Below are 18384 nucleotides of genomic sequence, written 5' to 3'. Positions count from 1 at the left end.
AACACTTTGAATTTGCCAGACATTTGCACTAACAACCAGGGACATTTCCCTTGTTATACCCCATGCAACAAAGTTAATAAGGCCATTAAGGGTATAATTTTTTTGACCCATCTGTCAGTCCGTCAGTCCATCATCAGTTTTCCAGACTTTTTTTCTGAGCACTTGCAGATATTGACATGATTTTCGGAATATAAGTTTACCATGATAAGTTACAGGTCTAGTTTAACTTTCATTCCACTCCGATGATTTGTCCCAAAATTACAGGCCTTGAACTTAGCAAAATTCACAAAAATAACAGTTTTCTAGACTTTTTTTCTAAACGCTTGCAGATATTGAAATGATTTTTGGTTTATAAATTCACCATGATAAGTTACAGGTCAGGTTTATGTTTTGTTCCGCTCTGATGATTTTTACCGAAGTTCCAGGCCTTAAACTTAGCGAAATTCACAGAAATAACAATTTTCCGGACTTTTTTTCTTAACGTTTGCAGACATTGACATGATTTTTAGTACAGAAATTCACCATGATAAGTTACAAGAAAAGTTTGTAGTTGGTTCCGCTGGATGATTTTTACCAAAATTACGGGCCTTGAAGTTAGTTAAATTCACAGAAATAACTGTTTTTTTCGGACTTTTTTTTTCTAAACGCTTGCAGATTATAACATGATTTTTGGTATATAAGTTCACCATGATGAGTTACAGGTCAAGTGTACATTTTTTTCCGCTATGATGATATTTACTTTTGATTAACTAAAACTCAAAGAATCACAGTCTGGAGTTTGAAACTACCATTCTGAGTAACAGAATTTAGTTTAAAGATAAAGGTCTAAAGGCTAAAAAACACTCTTATTCCTTTTTGATCAGGGTCCTTATACATGTATTTCTCTTACAAAAAATTTACTTGAGCATCCAACATAGGGATGAATGGGGTATGTGAGCGTGCTCACTAAGGTTCTTTAATTCATTATAGACAAAGAAGTTTAACATATTCTGATGAATTTGTACCGTTAGCAACTTTGAAGATGTTTAATCTATAGATATTTCTCACAGCTGATCAAATGAAAATATAATTACTATTTTGTGTAGTAGAGTCATTAATTTTGTTCTTTCATCTTTTCCAGAAGTGGAGACCGATGTGTTGAACCTATCTAGTCAGAATCTGAACAGAATACAGGTTTCATTGAATGTCAACCCTACCACCATCATACTAGATAAAAATAATATCTCTAAGATAGAGAATCTACAGAAATGTCAAAATCTAAAACAGGTATATTGTCATCACTGCTCTGTTGTCTCTGAATGACGGCCCTACCACCATCATATTAAACAAAAATAATATCTCTAAGATAGAAAATCTACAATAATGTAAACATCTAAAAGAGGTATGTTGTCATCACTACTCATTCAGACATGTGAAAATAAAATATATTCTTTCTGGTCCATCCTTTCAGTTTGAAACGTGTGTTTTATTCAAAGGGGGATCCTAGTATAATACATATGCCTTTCTTATAATGTGTAATTCCCATATACATATGAAAAAGCAAAGCTGTTCATTACTCCTTTGGATCAATTTTTGTGGAGAAAACACTGCCTGTGGAATTTCTTCATGCTCTTAATTTTAGGAACTTACTCATATTTCTGTATTGAAAAGTATTTTTAATTGTGCCTTGTTTATTTTTTATTTTTCTTAGACATAGTAGGGGAAAATACATTTGTAAATATCTTAAACATCTTGATATTTCCAAAATTCTATCGGCAAGCTGTAAATACTAAGTGCATGAATGTCTGTTCTGTGAAATCCAGGTAAAATAGCAATTCAGAAAATTAATATTATTACATTCGAAGTACATGTAGTTTGAACAAAATAGATACTGTTACACAGAGGACTACAATTGAACATGCATTTCTAAAGTTAATATTGAAACACTGTAAGATGACATGAGACTGTTCAAGACATGTAGAATCTACAACGATAACGAGTTGATTATGGAATTTCTCACATTGAGTGAAATAAATTTTATAGTTTTGATCACGAGTCTTGCAGAGCTATTCAAACTATAAAATTTATTTCACGAGATGTGAGAAATTCATAATCAACAAGCTTTGAGTGTAGATTATGTTTCTCTAATGCCCTAAAAACGTCAAAAATGCCCAAAAATGAAAAGCGTGCAAAACGTTGTGATTACGATTCATAGGAAACATGTTGACGTCACACAAACGCAAACATTTCAAACAAAAAAGTTTTTTTTCACTTCAAATCTTCCCGAGTCCCTTCATAATTCTTATTAAAGGCAAGAAAACACAAAAATTATCACATTTAACTGAAATATACCTACAATGGCAATCAAGGCGATTCAAGATGGAGTCCAAGACGATCGATTTATAAGCCAATCAAACTCTGAGAACAAAAAAGTCACTAATGATAAGAACATTTTTTTCCACACTGGTCAAGCGGTAAGAAAATTGAAGCAAAATTAGAGAAATAATATTTCTAATGTAATTTAAATTAGTTAAAAATGTTTGAATTATGAATAATTTTCAGCTCTCAGTAGCAGGGAACAGACTAGTACGGATGAATGGTGTTGCTACATTGAGGAATTTAACTGTCCTCAATCTGCCTAGTAACAGTATTGTGTCTATAGAAGGTAAAATAGTTACATTGTATATAAAAATACCATGACAGTATAATCCTTACAGTTTCCCGAAGTATGCCAGACCAAAAACAATGACAGAAAATTTTAGGTTGATCCAGTAGATATTCATTGGTATTAGGTGTATGGCATGCAGTTCAGGAATCTAGCTTTGACGTCACACAAACGCAAACATTTCAAACAAAAAAGTTTTTTTTCACTTCAAATCTTCCCGAGTCCCTTCATAATTCTTATTAAAGGCAAGAAAACACAAAAATTATCACATTTAACTGAAGTAAAATTTCCCGAAGTATGCCAGACCAAAAACAATGACAGAAAATTTTAGGTTGATCCAGTAGATATTCATTGGTATTAGGTGTATGGCATGCAGTTCAGGAATCTAGCTTTGACGTCACACAAACGCAAACATTTCAGTAGATATTCATTGGTATTAGGTGTATGGCATGCAGTTCAGGAATCTAGCTTTTGCTTTGTTCTATTGTCCAGTTCAGGAATCTAGCTTTGACGTCACACAAACGCAAACATTTCAGTAGATATTCATTGGTATTAGGTGTATGGCATGCAGTTCAGGAATCTAGCTTTTGCTTTGTTCTATTGTCCAGCCAGTCTTGGTTTAGTCATGCGAATGTCTGTCAAAAGATTGGAACTTTCACAAAGACTCCTCTTTAATACAGTGCATGCATGAAAACCTTTAAAACATTCTCAGATTAATGTGCTGTATAGAAAGAGACATACTATGACTGATCACTGACATAGTGAAAGATGGACAATTATAAATACAATTTATTCTGAAACAAATGTTTCTATATGATGTTTCATGATAGTAATACATGTTTTGATAGATGGCAATTGGCAGTGCACACGATTTACTGTATGTTTCATGTATAAATGCTAAAAATCAGAAAAAAGTAGTCTACATGAGACCAGTCCAGCTCAAAATCATTAGCCTTAATCCAGACTCCAATCTTTTACTGAGTCTCTAACTTTTCTGAACCAACCAGTGACCTGCACTATTTAAATGTCAAACTAAATTTTCCTCAAACTTTGATTAAAAAGATGGTTTTCTATTACAGGATTGAAAGACTTGACAGCTTTGACCTGGTTGAATTTATCTGGAAACAGTATCAAGGTATTTGGTTCATTGGTATCTTTTTTTATAGGTAATATGTACATGATTCCAATCACATTAACATAATTGGTTTTTTTTTTGTTTTTTGGGTTTTTTTTTATATTCTGATTGGACAAATGAAGCAATTTTGAAAAAAAAAGTTTATATTGTGATAAATTCTGTTGCTATCAAAACAATATGGCATTACAGCACATTCAATGATGTGGTTTATGGGATAAAATAAGTCTTCCCTTGATTGAATGACAATCACATGATGACATGCCTTCGGTAGTGACGGGACAACGGAGAAAGAGATTTAAACTTGATATCATACTTAGATAGATTTGAATACATTTGTAACTATGAAATATGATAAAAGTTTTGTTATTTCAGGCAATAGAGAACCTTGAAACCAATGTAAACCTGAGACATCTAGATCTGTCTGACAACAGTGTATCTACTCTAACTAATATATCTTACCTACAGAATCTAAGGGTATGTTTGTATGGAATCTTAGTTGTTCATTCATTTTTCAGTTTTTTATGTATAAAGCAGAAGTTTTTTGTTGCTTTTTTATCCTTTTGTTTTTTATGTACATTGTGCTGTAGATTCAGAAATTATTGTATGCATTAATTATTGTCAATTAAGGCAGAAATTTTATTTGAATTTTTCCAATTTTTAGAAAAATCACACATCAAAAATTCTAAAATGTGAGTTGTAATTATTACATTTAATGTCAGTCACATTTTCACGTTAATATAAACTTTCCAAACAAATTATTAATTTACAGTATCCATGTCCACTCCAGTAGTCTTCAGACCTACACTAAAACATACAGATATGTACAGTATCCATGTCCACTCCAGTAGTCTTCAGATGTACACTAAAACATACATATATGTACAGTATCCATGTCCACTCCAGTAGTCTTCACTAAAACATACAGATATGTACAGTATCCATGTCCACTTCAGTAGCTTTCAGACCTACACTAAAGCATACAGATATGTACAGTATCCATGTCCACTCCAGTAGTCTTCAGACCTACACTAAATCATACAGATATGTACAGTATCCATGTCCACTCCAGTAGTCTTCACTAAAACATTCAGATATGTACAGTATCCATGTCCACTCCAGTAGTCTTCACTAAAACATTCAGATATGTACAGTATCCATGTCCACTCCAGTAGCCTTCACTAAAACATACAGATATGTACAGTATTCATGTCCACTCCAGTAGCCTTCACTAAAACATACAGATATGTACAGTATTCATGTCCACTCCAGTAGTCTTCACTAAAACATTCAGATATGTACAGTATCCATGTCCACTCCAGTAGCCTTCACTAAAACATACAGATATGTACAGTATTCATGTCCACTCCAGTAGCCTTCATTAATACATACAGATATGTACAGTATCCATGTCCACTCTAGTAGTCTTCAGACCTACACTAAAACATACAGATATGTACAGTATCCATGTCCACTCCAGTAGTCTTCACTAAAACATACAGATATGTACAGTATCCATGTTCATTCAAGTAGCTTTCAGACCTACACTAAAAAATACAGATATGTACAGTATCCATGTCCACTCCCCTTAGTCTTCACTAAAACATACAGATATGTACAGTATCCATGTTCATTCAAGTAGCTTTCAGACCTACACTAAAACATACAGATATGTACAGTATCCATGTCCACTCCAGTAGTTTTCACTAAAACATACAAATATGTACAGTATCCATGTTCATTCAAGTAGCTTTCAGACCTACACTAAATCATACAGATATGTACAGTATCCATGTCCACTCCAGTAGTCTTCACTAAAACATACAGATATGTACAGTATCCATGTTCATTCAAGTAGCTTTCAGACCTACACTAAAACATACAGATATGTACAGTATCCATGTCCACTCCAGTAGCCTTCACTAAAACATACAGATATGTACAGTATTCATGTCCACTCCAGTAGCCTTCACTAAAAGGTATCAGTATCGTATTGCATATCCCTGAGCGGGTGTACGTCAAAACATGGATGCTATAAAAATATAGTGCATTTTCTTTTTGCCTCTCTACAAACTAATGTTTTGTCAAAAGACATGAACAATGACTTAAAAAATAGAGCAAACATCACACTGTAAGATGAAGAACTTTTTTAAAAGAAAATCTAACATAATATCATAAAAATGTTCCACTGAAAAGGTTGGTTTGGTGAGTGCAAAACGAAAGTGAAAGTAGGGAAAATGGCTATTTATAGTTCAAGACTACTTTTCTGTCCAATCTTCGTGGACTCACCCTATTTTCTTTGCGGGAAATTATTTTTTCACATGTCCTTAGAAATGCTACATAAGTGAAAGTTTTATTGAATCAATTTACATATTTTTTAAAAAAATCCTAAAAATATGCACTTCACTATAGAAGTCTATGGGAAAATTAATACGATACTGAGACCTAGTAAGCCAGTTTTTCAAGTAAAGTTGGATATTCAGCAAGTGGTCTTTACCAGCTGAAAAAGTAGTACCCCAATGCAGGTAACACTTTTAAGATGAATTAGCCAACTTTTGAACCTGATTTTTTATGGTAGCTCAGGTTTTTTGCATTTATGGTTAATCTTTACCAAATTTGGAAATGCATTTTGTTTTCATGAATTTGTAGGATATCAGTTCAATAAAATTATTATCTTGACTATTTATGATGAGCATATCTATATTCAGGTAACCTAAAGCAAGTAATACTCCTGCATAAAGGATAGTTTTCAAGTTACAACACATTTTAAGTATGTGGTTAGGACTTGAAAATAGTCATTTTCCATACATTGCCTCTTATATATGAAAAAATGAATATTTTTTTTATTTTTTGTTTTTCTTTCAAATAAATAGCTAAAATGAGTTGCCATATAACTGTGTGGTTGATTTAAACACAGAAATGTCACAAAAGTCATCAGCCAATTTTTTAGTGGACTTTTTTTAGTGGTTCAAATGGACAGATTCTAGTGCGGCAAGAAAAATAATGGTGTTTTTTCATATAAAAACTGAATTTTTTCAAAAAGTATCTAAAGCAGACAATTGTTATTATAATATTTATACCAGTAAACTATATTTCTTGCATCATAGCTATCTGTTTTAAAGAAAAAGTCTTTTCCCTGTCACATTGAGGTCTATTTGTATCTGCCTGGGGTACCAAGATGGCTTAAAATCTGTATTTTCTGCATATGAAAAGCTATATTTTTTTGAAACTATGATATTGGTATAATTTTTTCTGGATTTATTATAATTGAAATGACCATATCTATAGTTTAAAACAGTTGGTTGTACCGGTCATTATACTTTACTTTAAACAAGAGGCTCCCTTGAGTTAAAGACAAAAAAGGAGGTTCGGATATTAATATTTCCATATATGGAACTCACAAGTGGGGATTAAATAATGATTTGGAACTCATAGTACAGCTCATGTATCTACCATGTCAGAATAAACCACAAAGTTGCTTAGTTTGATTAATGCAGCAGCTTTTTATCAAAAGTAATATTTTCTGGCTAACATTGAGATATTAGTCTTATGCCTGGAATAGGGTACCTATATAAGAATTTTAATAGAAAACTCATGTTTGTAGCAGGGCAATGATATTCTGAATTTTCAGTATGGAAATGAATACTCTAGCAGAAAAACAACAACTTTTAGGATTATATTGAAATGTTTATTAGTAATAGGTACCAGTATCGTATTGCATATCCCTGAGCGGGTGTACGTCAAAACATGGATGCCATAAAAATATAGTGCATTTTCTTTTTGCCTCTCTACAAACTAATGTTTTGTCAAAAGACATGAACAATGACTTAAAAAATAGAGCAAACATCACACTGTAAGATGAAGAACTTTTTTAAAAGAAAATCTAACATAATATCATAAAAATGTTCCACTGAAAAGGTTGGTTTGGAGATTGCAAAACGAAAGTGAAAGTAGGGAAAATGGCTATTTATAGTTCAAGACTACTTTTCTGTCCAATCTTCGTGGACTCACCCTATTTTCTTTGCGGGAAATTATTTTTTCACATATCCTTAGAAATGCTACATAAGTGAAAGTTTTATTGAATCAATTTACATATTTTTTTTTAAAAATCCTAAAAATATGCACTTCACTATAGAAGTCTATGGGAAAATTAATACGATACTGAGACCAAAACATACAGATATGTACAGTATCCATGTCCACTCCAGTAGGCTTCACTAAAACATACAGATATGTACAGTATCCATGTCCACTCCAGTAGCCTACACTAAAACATACAGATATGTACAGTATCCATGTCCACTCTAGTAGTCTTCAGACCTACACTAAAACATACAGATATGTACAGTATTCATGTCCACTCCGGTAGCTTTCAGACCTACACTAAAACATACAGATATGTACAGTATTCATGTCCACTCCAGTAGCTTTCAGACCTACACTTAAACATACAGATATGTACAGTATCTGTGTCCACTCCAGTAGTCTTCACTAAAACATACAGATATGTACAGTATCCATGTTCATTCCAGTAGCTTTCAGACCTACACTAAAACATACAGATCTGTACAGCATGTCCACTCCAGTAGTCTTCACTAAAACATACAGACTTGTACAGTATTCCTGTCCACTCCAGTAGTCTTCACTAAAACATTCAGATATGTACATATCATGAGCATCAGGGCTTATACAATAAAAAATAACAATGCCTACTATCATGGTGCATTTTGATAGTTTTGGGCTTCCATTTAATGTTTCAAGTTTATAATTTACTTTAAGATAGCCCATTACCAATATATCACAATAATAGCATCATTGTACAAAACTGTATCTGACTTATCAATTTCAATTCAATTTTATTCAAACAATTTTTTGGTTTTTTTTGTTTTGTTTTTTGGGATTTTTTTTTTGTAAAATTTTATAACTGTTTTTGATAAAGTACAGACATGATTTTTTTATTATTTTAAAATGGAATTCAGCTGTGTGGGTTTTTACAACTCTGTTTATATTGTATTCAATACTTTTGATTGTGGATTACATTTTTTTTTCTTCTGAGTAAAATCATGTCTGAATGTATGAAAAAATACATTAACATGTTGTTTTATTTTCAGACATTTTTACTCCATGGGAACATTCTTACCTCATTGAAGCTAATACCATCTTACCTACCTAAAACTTTATGCATATTTTCTTTAGCAGAGAATGAAGTTTTAGATCTTAATGAGGTTTGTACCATATGTATCAAAAAAAGGTTGAAATGTTGACCATAAATTACATTTTCACGATAGAAAATAGCACTGTGGCATCATAGCTGAAGATTAATTTTATGTGAAATTATGCTAAAAAAAATAGGGTTATGCATCTTGAGTCTGGAATGGTTTTTAACTATATGCAATGTTCTAGGATTTTTCAGAAATTGAGGTTTCCTCGGGAAAATCCATATAAAATCAACTTTCCACAGTCAATGACTGCTTTCCTAACAAAACAAATCCTTACAGCATATGAAGTTTTCAACTTGCCACGGGAAAGTATAACTAAGTACCAAACTTTCCCTGACCCAAATTTCACTTGCCCCGGGTAACGGGAAATAGGAATCTTAGAACAGTGATATTTACAAAGAATGAGTCTGTATTTTGAAAGCTTCATAACTTTATACAACTAAAGAACAACTTAGATGTTCTTGGTTGAGTAAACACCTCATAGTTGAAACAAAAGAATTGTATAAAAAAGAAACAACTATGTGAGATGAGTTCCTATAACGAGATACGATTTTACAAAATCAGTTTTTTTATTATACCCATACTCAGTCTCTGTAAGAGAGGGGTATACTGTTTTACCATTGTTTGTGATCCATCCATAACAATTTCTCTCACACTTTTCTCAGCAACTACTCATCACAGTGGCTTGAAATTTTAACACAATTTTCCTGTAGTTATGCTATATGTTGAGATTCATTTAAAAAAAATGGACAACAACTTTCTGTTTGTTTTCCTTATATTATTGTCGAAAGCAGGGGTATCACTAGTGAGCCTTCGCTCATTTTTTTAATTTTTTGTACAAAAAGTTTTTAGGTAAAAAATAAATGAATATAGGAGTAATATAAATCTGAAAATAATAGTCCTATTCCAATTTCACTATAGTATGTCGATGGAATCAGTAATTCTATTTATATATGTGTCCTATTTGTTATTTCAGGTAGCATACCTGTCCTGTTTACCAAACCTAGAACAGTTGTCTTTGATGAATAACCCATGTGTGTTGATGACAGCTTCAACACCATATCCTTGCCTTTATAAATTTTGGAGTCTCACAAAATTTTGAAGTATGGCTAAATGTGTTAGTTGTTAGCCTTGAACACATACAGCACTTCTTAAAAGAAGTGTTTCTTAATTTTGCTGTAAATTTATGTATTTATGTACCATTCTGTGTAAGAACCAGACAATGAGCGACACATCATTTTTCTCAGTTTGGTCTCTTTTTCCACAAGTATACTCAATACATCTAGAAAACAACTATAAAGCTATTTAAATTTCTCCTGAAGAATTGGTGACGGAGATATTTTTTGACTGCATATAGAGGGAAACAGTTCTGGAAAAATTTTCCCGCCATTTTTCTACAGCGCATTTCACCTAAATTTGACCACTCAATATCTTAAAAAGGCAAACTTTACAAACATTTTGAAAGTAATTTCTTGTGGTTATGAAGTATAAATACTTGGATAATGTGTATTTTTTCTTCATGTGCCACACTTAATACATGTTGCGCCTGATTCTTAGATGGAGAAGTACTTAATGATTCTAAAATATATCTCTAGGACATAAAACTACTATTAGTAAATTTTTATGAATTTGATGGCTATGAAATTCTAACTTTTGCAATATTGAGAAAAGCTCTACTTTAAGAATAGTAAAAATTATAAAATTTGAGGTTTGAAAATAACAATAACACTTCAACTACATATTTTGTAAAATAGAAAAAATGATAATACAGTCAAATGTTAAACCTGTCTAAAATGTACCCTGAAAAATATGAAAGCCTGTCTTAACCAGACACCTTTTAAAGTTTATATCAATTTAAGTATCAGTCTTTATAAAAATTAGACAGGAGGTGATTCATGTATATCAAAAACCCACCTAATTCTATCTTATTTCTTGTTCAGAAACAGTTGCTGTTCACATAACCAGTCTTAGTTTTTCATTTGGTTGTTGCACTTTTGAGATAAAAAATTATATAGATTGTACATGAAATTTGCACTTTGCAAGAGTTATTGTTCTTGATTTGGTTGACTTTAGTGGGAGATAAATGTATGATTTTCTGAAAAATGTTGATCTGAATGCAGAAATGATAATTGTTATGTGAATGTGTACCATATGTAGAATGAAAAAGCATCATATGTTTTGTGGGTTTTTCTTCACCATGAATCACTTAACCATTGGCAGTGTCTGAATTGTATGTAGAGTAGTATTTAAATGTATTTTAAATCTTGGTAAACCGAACACCTGTCTATACCAAACCAATTTTGAAGTCCAAAAGAGGTTTGGTTTAGGTAGGTTTCACTGTAATTTTAAAACTAACATTGCCCCTCTTTCTTTTTATTAAAGCAAGCCACAGTATAGTCTTTACATGTATCACTAAAGAATTTAGATTTTAAAAAATATCATAATGTAATAAACTTTCCTTAATGAACTTTACTGGATTTGACAGTAGACCGTATATTGTGAATTGGTGTTTAAAACTTCAAGTATTGGATGGTTACAGAGTGACTGAGAAAGAAAGGTAAAATATATAGCAAATTACTGGTAGATGTTCACCTTGGAGCAAAACATCTATAAATCCATTGGTCATGATAAATTCTCTTTGAATGAGAAAAACTAGAAAATTATAAATGATAAATCAAATAGACATAGATGGAAAGAAAGATGAACAAACAGATGGATGTGATTAACATTAGAAAAGGATTATGGTTGTTAGATAGAGAGCATGCACTTATAACTGTAATTGATTTTTTTACTTATTTGTACCCTCATTCAATGGATGGTATGTACTGATATATTGAATATTACATGTCAAAATTTGTATCACATGCTGTATTGACCCGAGACTCCTATACTGGCCCTACGGGGTGATGTAGGTCAAGGGTTGATACAGCATGTGATACAAATTTTAACGTCATGTTCATTATATCATATATTTTAACCAAACTTCAAATTTGGTCTGTGAAGGGATGAGATATAAGGTAGGCGATATAGGTCTAGGGGTGTGATATAGGGTATATTTGTTTGTTTGTTTGTTGGGGTTTAACGTCGGAGCAGCAATATTTCAGCTATATTCAGACAATGAATATGAAATGGATGATAAAATGAACGTGAAATGAAAAAGAAGGATGGGTCACAAGGATAATAGGGTCGACAATTTTTGATTGCCACTGGAAAAAGGGGGATGGGTAAGGTCGGGCAATTTAGCCTCCTGTGGCGGAGCGCAAAGGTTCCTACTCCTATCGAATACCACAGCAGGGTTCTTTAACGTGCGAGGAACGTGGCATCTTTCCCAACACAGTGCACCACTATGGTTTGCGGTCAGGTTTTCCGTATTATAGCCTGACAACCCCAGCATGTAACACGCCAGGGGTACCCCATTCCACCACCTGGGGCACACATCCCAGTTGCTCTGTGGGCAGAGCGCCTAGCCCCCGGCTAGGTTTCTGAGCACTATTTAGTCGCCTTATTCGACAAACTTAGCGCTGCTGCAGGCCTATTCTTTTAACACCCGGACCTGCACGGGGCTTGATATAGGGTATGCGATATAGGCCTAGGGGTGTGATATAGGGTATGTGATATAGGTCTAGGGGTGTGATATAGGGTATGCGATATAGGACTAGGGGTGTGATATAGGGTATGTGATATAGGTCTAGGGATGTGATATAGGTCTAGGGGTGTGATATAGGGTATGTGATATAGGTCTAGAGGTGTGATATAGGGTATGCAATATAGGTCTAGGGGTTTGATATAGGGTATGTGATATAGGTCTAGGGGTGTGATATAGGGTATGCGATATAGGTCTAGGGGTGTGATATAGGGTATGCGATATAGGTCTAGAGGTGTGATATAGGGTATGCGGTATAGGGTAAACAATGCAGGGTTTAAACAAACACTTATAATGCATATTCAAGTAATTTATATTTTAATCTAAATATATGATATATTAGACCATCTTGTCCATCATTCTGTCCAAAATCCATATCAATTATCTGGGGTTTCAATGTATAGATTGATTTCTAATTTTGTGTGTTGCTTTATATGGATGGGGTATATATTGTTCCCTGTCATGTTACTTTCCAATATTAACTTTCTATATGAGTGAGGGTATACTTAGCATGACAATACCTGCAATTACATGTCTTTATGATGGAGGTATTGAATAAAATCATGTTCTGATTCAAATCATACGTTTTTATTAAAACAAATTTTTTCATGATTTAATTCAAAATTATACTTTAAGAGCCTACATGTTGTAAATTTGGAGTTTGTTTGCTTTAAAACGTCACTGTTAATCTGAAAAATTAAAGTGATGAACACAAAAAACTTCAAAAATTAGAAACAGGACTAATTTTTGAATTAAATTCATTTCAGGTTGAAGTCTGAATGGTTGTACAGTCAAGGTAAAGGGAGACATTATAAGCCTGGACAACATGCTGAGTTATGTCAGTACCTATCTACAACGTGTCCTCTTACAGCTAGTGCTGAGGTTAGTTTTTATGTACAGTGAAACTTGTCTTTAGTATCAGTCTTTATAAAAATCAGACAGGAGGCTATTCATGCATGTAAAAAAAAAACACGGAACTCACTTTTATTTCTTATTCAGAATCAGTTACAAGTCACATAACCAGTCTTGGTTTTTCATTTAGGTGTTGCACTTTTGAGGAAAAAATTATATAGACTGTACATGAAATTTGCACTTTGCAAGAGTTATTGTTCTTGATTTGGTTTGATTTGCTTGATTTTATGGGGGATGAATGTATGACTTTCTCAAAAGTGCAGATCTGAATATAGAATGATTATTGTTATTTAAAAATATAGCATACGTAGAATGAATAACCATTATTTGTTCGGTGGGTTTTTCTACACCATAAATCACTTTACCATTGGCAGTGTCTGAATTTTATGTGGACTGGTGCTTAAGGAGGTAGATCTATGGTAAGGCACATAACTCTTACAAATTATTGGAACATTTGCATTTACCATTTTACATCAATCTCATGTAAGCATCAAAGTAACTTGAACTGATTTCCTTCTGTTTCAAATGAAAGCTTGAAAGACATTAGTGAAATTTAATGTGATACAAACATATCACTGATTTCATGAGTTATGTCCCTTACCCTAGGTCTACCTCCTTAAATGACCCCCTTTGTAGGATATGTGTTCAGTTTGTCCAGTTTCTAAATATAGTAACACTGATATGAAGGGACATAAAAAGTGTCAGGTGTTTTCAGGTCTTACTTCTTCAAATAAATACATCCTCTTTTACCACATGAACAGAAAAGTCAGCAATGCATAAATTTTAAATATTGTCTGGCAAATTTAGTAAAAAAAAAAACCCAATTGTTAAAAAATTAATTGTCTCCCCTTATTGTGTTCAATGCCTTTTGAACTAATTTATGGTAACAGTAACTATAAACACCTCTTTAATCAGGTAAATTATTGATCAACTCACTGTAAAAGACTCGGAGGTGTAACTGTTATAGTATCATGTCTGTATGATGTATCATTAGTTAAAGTTGAAAGGTTAAAAAGTTTGTAGTTGTCCATTTCTCCTTTGTCACATATTTAATTTAGAACTGGATAGCATAATTCAGCTCATTTACATTAACATTGTGTCAGTGCCTTATATTCTGTCTTCATCAATGGTTCAGTTGTAGCAATGTGGAAAGTCTTTGATGGGAGATCATTGCTGAAGGCCACAAATGTATTTAGCTACTACTTGGAAATTTTCATAGCGTCTTTTATTTGCAGTTTCTGCAATCAGTCTGCTTCTGTGCAGTTTTAAATTCGCAATCATTCCTCATATTGTATTATTATGTTCTTTGAAGAAAATATTAACTACATTGTGAGTATGGCATTGCTGGTCTCTGCAGCAAAAATTTTGCAATCAGTGATTTTGTTACTTTTTTCAAAGCATCCTCCTCCATTTTAATTGGGAAAATTTACACCAAATTGGGAGAAAAATATGCAGACACCGACGACAGTGCCAAAACAAATAACAGGCATGTAGATACAAATAAAATGTATTTGCATGTAACACGATCCACAACGCCTGACATCAAAGCGGAGGTTTTTCAAAATTAAAAAATCAAATTTTTACCTGTTTTATGTACTTAATTGGGAATTGGGAATTTTTATAATTTTGTTAAATAAATACACAAAATTGGGAACTATCTCTTGGGGTAACAGCCAAAATTAGGAGGTTAATTAAGGCTAACAAAATCACTGGCAATTTACAGTATCAAGTTTTATACACCCTCTTTTGATGCCTAAATTATTCTATACCACTGTCCATCTTTCTGTTCCACAGGTAGTACTTTATATTAAATATTCTTTTAATATTTTTGGTACAATATGTGTAATCATGGAAGGGAGCATCTTTTTTTTCTCTTTGGTATATAATTTTTGTTATGCAAGTTATGTGACACAAAAAAGCATGGGATTTTATATGCTTTGGTGCAGCTCTTTATTCAGTTGTTTGGTTGTTTGGAAGGACTGTTATATGTTCAAATCCTATTTCATAACATCACAAATATGTACAGGTATATTTGGTAAATAAACATAAAATAAAAACAGGAAAAACATTCATGTTTACATGGCTTGCTTTTCTTTAACCTTGATTCTTAAAAATTTATATGTGAGGTATATAATTAGATGGGGAAATTGTTTCAGAGAAATTTCTCTGATAGGAAGTTCGGGGAGGTAGATTTATGGTACTTGTAATTGACATGGCACTACAAATTGCGATCATGCTGTGTATCTGTAGTTAGATTTCATCATTATAATGCAGTAAAAAAAAACAATTACATACAAGTCTTTGTAATAATAAGGCAAAATGGAAATAATCTGAAACTTGCATATCAAAAACCCACTGATCTGAATATATACCTTCACTTAAGGAAGTCTCCTTTATTTTAAATTACCATTATTTTATATCTGCATCAATGTATATATGTTTAAAAATTTTCATTAGAATGCTTCATTAGAAAATTTATAATTTTGATAGAGCTTTCTGCTCCTGAAATGTTAAGTTGCAGTGCATTTTAATGAAATAATACCTCATTTTTTAATGATATGGAAAATTTTGCCTTTATTCCTTGTATCTGATGGTACATATAGTCAGATAACAGTGTCAGAGTGGTGGGTTATTACATATCATGTTTCACCCACTGCCTGATTCTTACAGAGACTCTTTATTACTTTTTTTTTTAAAGATGGGCTGAATTCAAAGTTATGACTAAATAATAACAATATAGAATTTTTTTCTTCTTCTGTGAGGATAATGAAAGTGCTTTTGCACTGGCTATGGAATCAATTTATTTTACATTTAGTCATCTTTGAGTATTGACTCATGATCAATCTATATTATTACTTAATCACTTAAATATTGAAGTACCGTACTTTGTAATGTTTGCTAGGATTTTTTTTTTCTTTTTTTTTTTTTTTTTTTTGTAATTTCTGAGTAATTTGATGAATCATTGAGTCTTCATTTAGTCAATTTTTAATGAAATCTTGTAAGTTATTGTTAGAATTTTTCAATTTTTCCTCCATCAATCAATATATGCTGAGGTAAATATCACCCTGTCAGTATATTTAGCTTTTATTCAGCATGGTTTTCTCTCGATCAAGGTTGATTTTTTTGTAATTGATCATTGATTACATTTTTAAAGATTCTTTGTATGAGCTGGTAGAAAATTATATCAACCTTCCTATTTAAGAGTTTTTATTATTTTTTTCCACTGATAAAAGTATCCCAGATAATACTGATGGACCACAAGAAAGTTTGCATGATTTGTCTTAAGGAGGTAGACCTAGGATAAGGGACACAACTCTTAAAAAGCATTCAAACGTTTGTATTCAGCATTTTACATCAATCATATATAAGCATCTGATGAACTTGGATTCATTTTATTCTGTTTCAAACAAAAGCTTGAGAGGCTTTGGTGAAATTTAATATAATACAAACATATCACTGATTTCATGAGTTATGTCCCTTACCCTAGATCTACCTCCTTAAGTCATTCTTGATGTTTAGACCAATAAATGTACAGACTACACTGATCTCTTATCTGTTTATTCTACTACAAAATATACTCCAAATATATGAATTATATCTGGAGATTTTTGTCAACTTCATTTACATGACCAAATTATATTGTAAGTGTCTTTTACATACCAGTAACTTCAGGTTTGTTTGCCTAAAACCACATTTGTGTTTTGCTTATCTTAGATCAGCCAAGCATACTCTCATATCACATTTATCTGTTATATATTATTCTTTTTTTTTAACCCTTATTTATTTGCATATTGAAAATTTTTCCTTCAGTTGCTGCTGGTAATTTTAGTCTTATGTTAATATTTTCAATTTCAATAATCGTAAGTGTTGATTTGATTGTAAGTGCTGATAGAACAATTGGAGAATGTATGGTGACATCAAAACTTGGATAGATTTTTGCACTAATGAATTTGTGAAACTGACTTCTGATGAAATCCTTGGATATCTTTTATTGTCACAGATAATTAAACCACAGTTACAGCACTTCACCAATATACAGCATTACATTACTTTGTTTTCTTGCCTTAAAAACTGCCAACTGCCATATCCTACGTGTTTACTTAAAACTTGGGTGAACAGAACAAAGTTCTCAGATACATTTAGGTTCCACTGTATATTTACTCATTTGTACAGGTTCTCATAAGAGTCATGCAGAGTGTGATAAACCATATTTTGTGGCAACTTTTTTAACAACTTGTGAGTACACCCAGTAGGTCTCTTTAGTGAATTAAGAACCACTCAGAGTGATTAAAAGTGGAGAAAATACTGATATGCATACATGTACCAATGCATATATTGGTTACATTGTTTTCTGTAGTGAAAAAAAATGAAATTTTGGGGAATATTTTTCTATAGAATTCACTTAAGTGTTTTGACAAATGTCTGTACATAAGATTCAACTTGTGGTATCCCCACACAAAAAAAAAATCATTGACTATTTTTATGATTGTTTGTTTATTGAAAAGTGAACAATGACTTAATCTAACACTTTTTCTTTATTTGCCTGATTGTACTTGTCAATTTCTGATATTTTTCCATGTTGACACCTTCATTACAACAGAAGCTGGTTGATCAAAGTACAAACTAATTGAACATCCTTGACCTGAATCTGAAGGACAATGGTAGAGTACCTTTGACTCCTAATAGGGGAAACAAAATTAGTTAATTTGAAATTAGTGAAGAAAGGCCAATATTTATGTAGCTGATGCTATGCATTCAAATACCCTAATTAGTCTGCTAATGACATGTTTGTAATCAGAATCTGTTGATATTACTGTTTTATTTTTTGTGTATG

At 32.2% G+C, this 18384-nt stretch overlaps 1 protein-coding gene across 12 annotated transcripts in view; it reads left to right on the top strand.

Annotated features, from left to right (window-relative positions):
• Positions 1-18384, top strand: part of LOC148614027 (uncharacterized) — a 92979-nt gene that overhangs the window by 9509 nt on the left and 65086 nt on the right. For all 12 annotated transcript variants that reach the window (XR_015923548.1, XR_015923549.1, XM_088587787.1 and 9 more), the window contains exons 2-9: positions 1121-1266; positions 2542-2644; positions 3724-3779; positions 4152-4253; positions 8888-9001; positions 9972-10054; positions 11469-11552; positions 13406-13520. Coding sequence is in view for 10 of the 12 variants with exons in the window: in XM_088587787.1 (XP_088443913.1) it covers positions 1121-1266; positions 2542-2644; positions 3724-3779; positions 4152-4253; positions 8888-9001; positions 9972-10054; positions 11469-11552; positions 13406-13520 (803 nt within the window). In the remaining 2 variants the exon portion in view is untranslated. The remainder of the gene's footprint in view (positions 1-1120; positions 1267-2541; positions 2645-3723; positions 3780-4151; positions 4254-8887; positions 9002-9971; positions 10055-11468; positions 11553-13405; positions 13521-18384) is intronic.

This window comes from Perna viridis, chromosome 6 (assembly GCF_037379345.1).
Source record: "Perna viridis isolate PV_CMFRI_1.1 ecotype Kerala chromosome 6, ASM3737934v1, whole genome shotgun sequence".
Lineage (NCBI taxonomy): Eukaryota > Metazoa > Mollusca > Bivalvia > Mytilida > Mytilidae > Perna > Perna viridis.
Note: the sequence above shows the minus strand (reverse complement) of the source record. Positions and strands in the feature narration are given on the sequence as shown.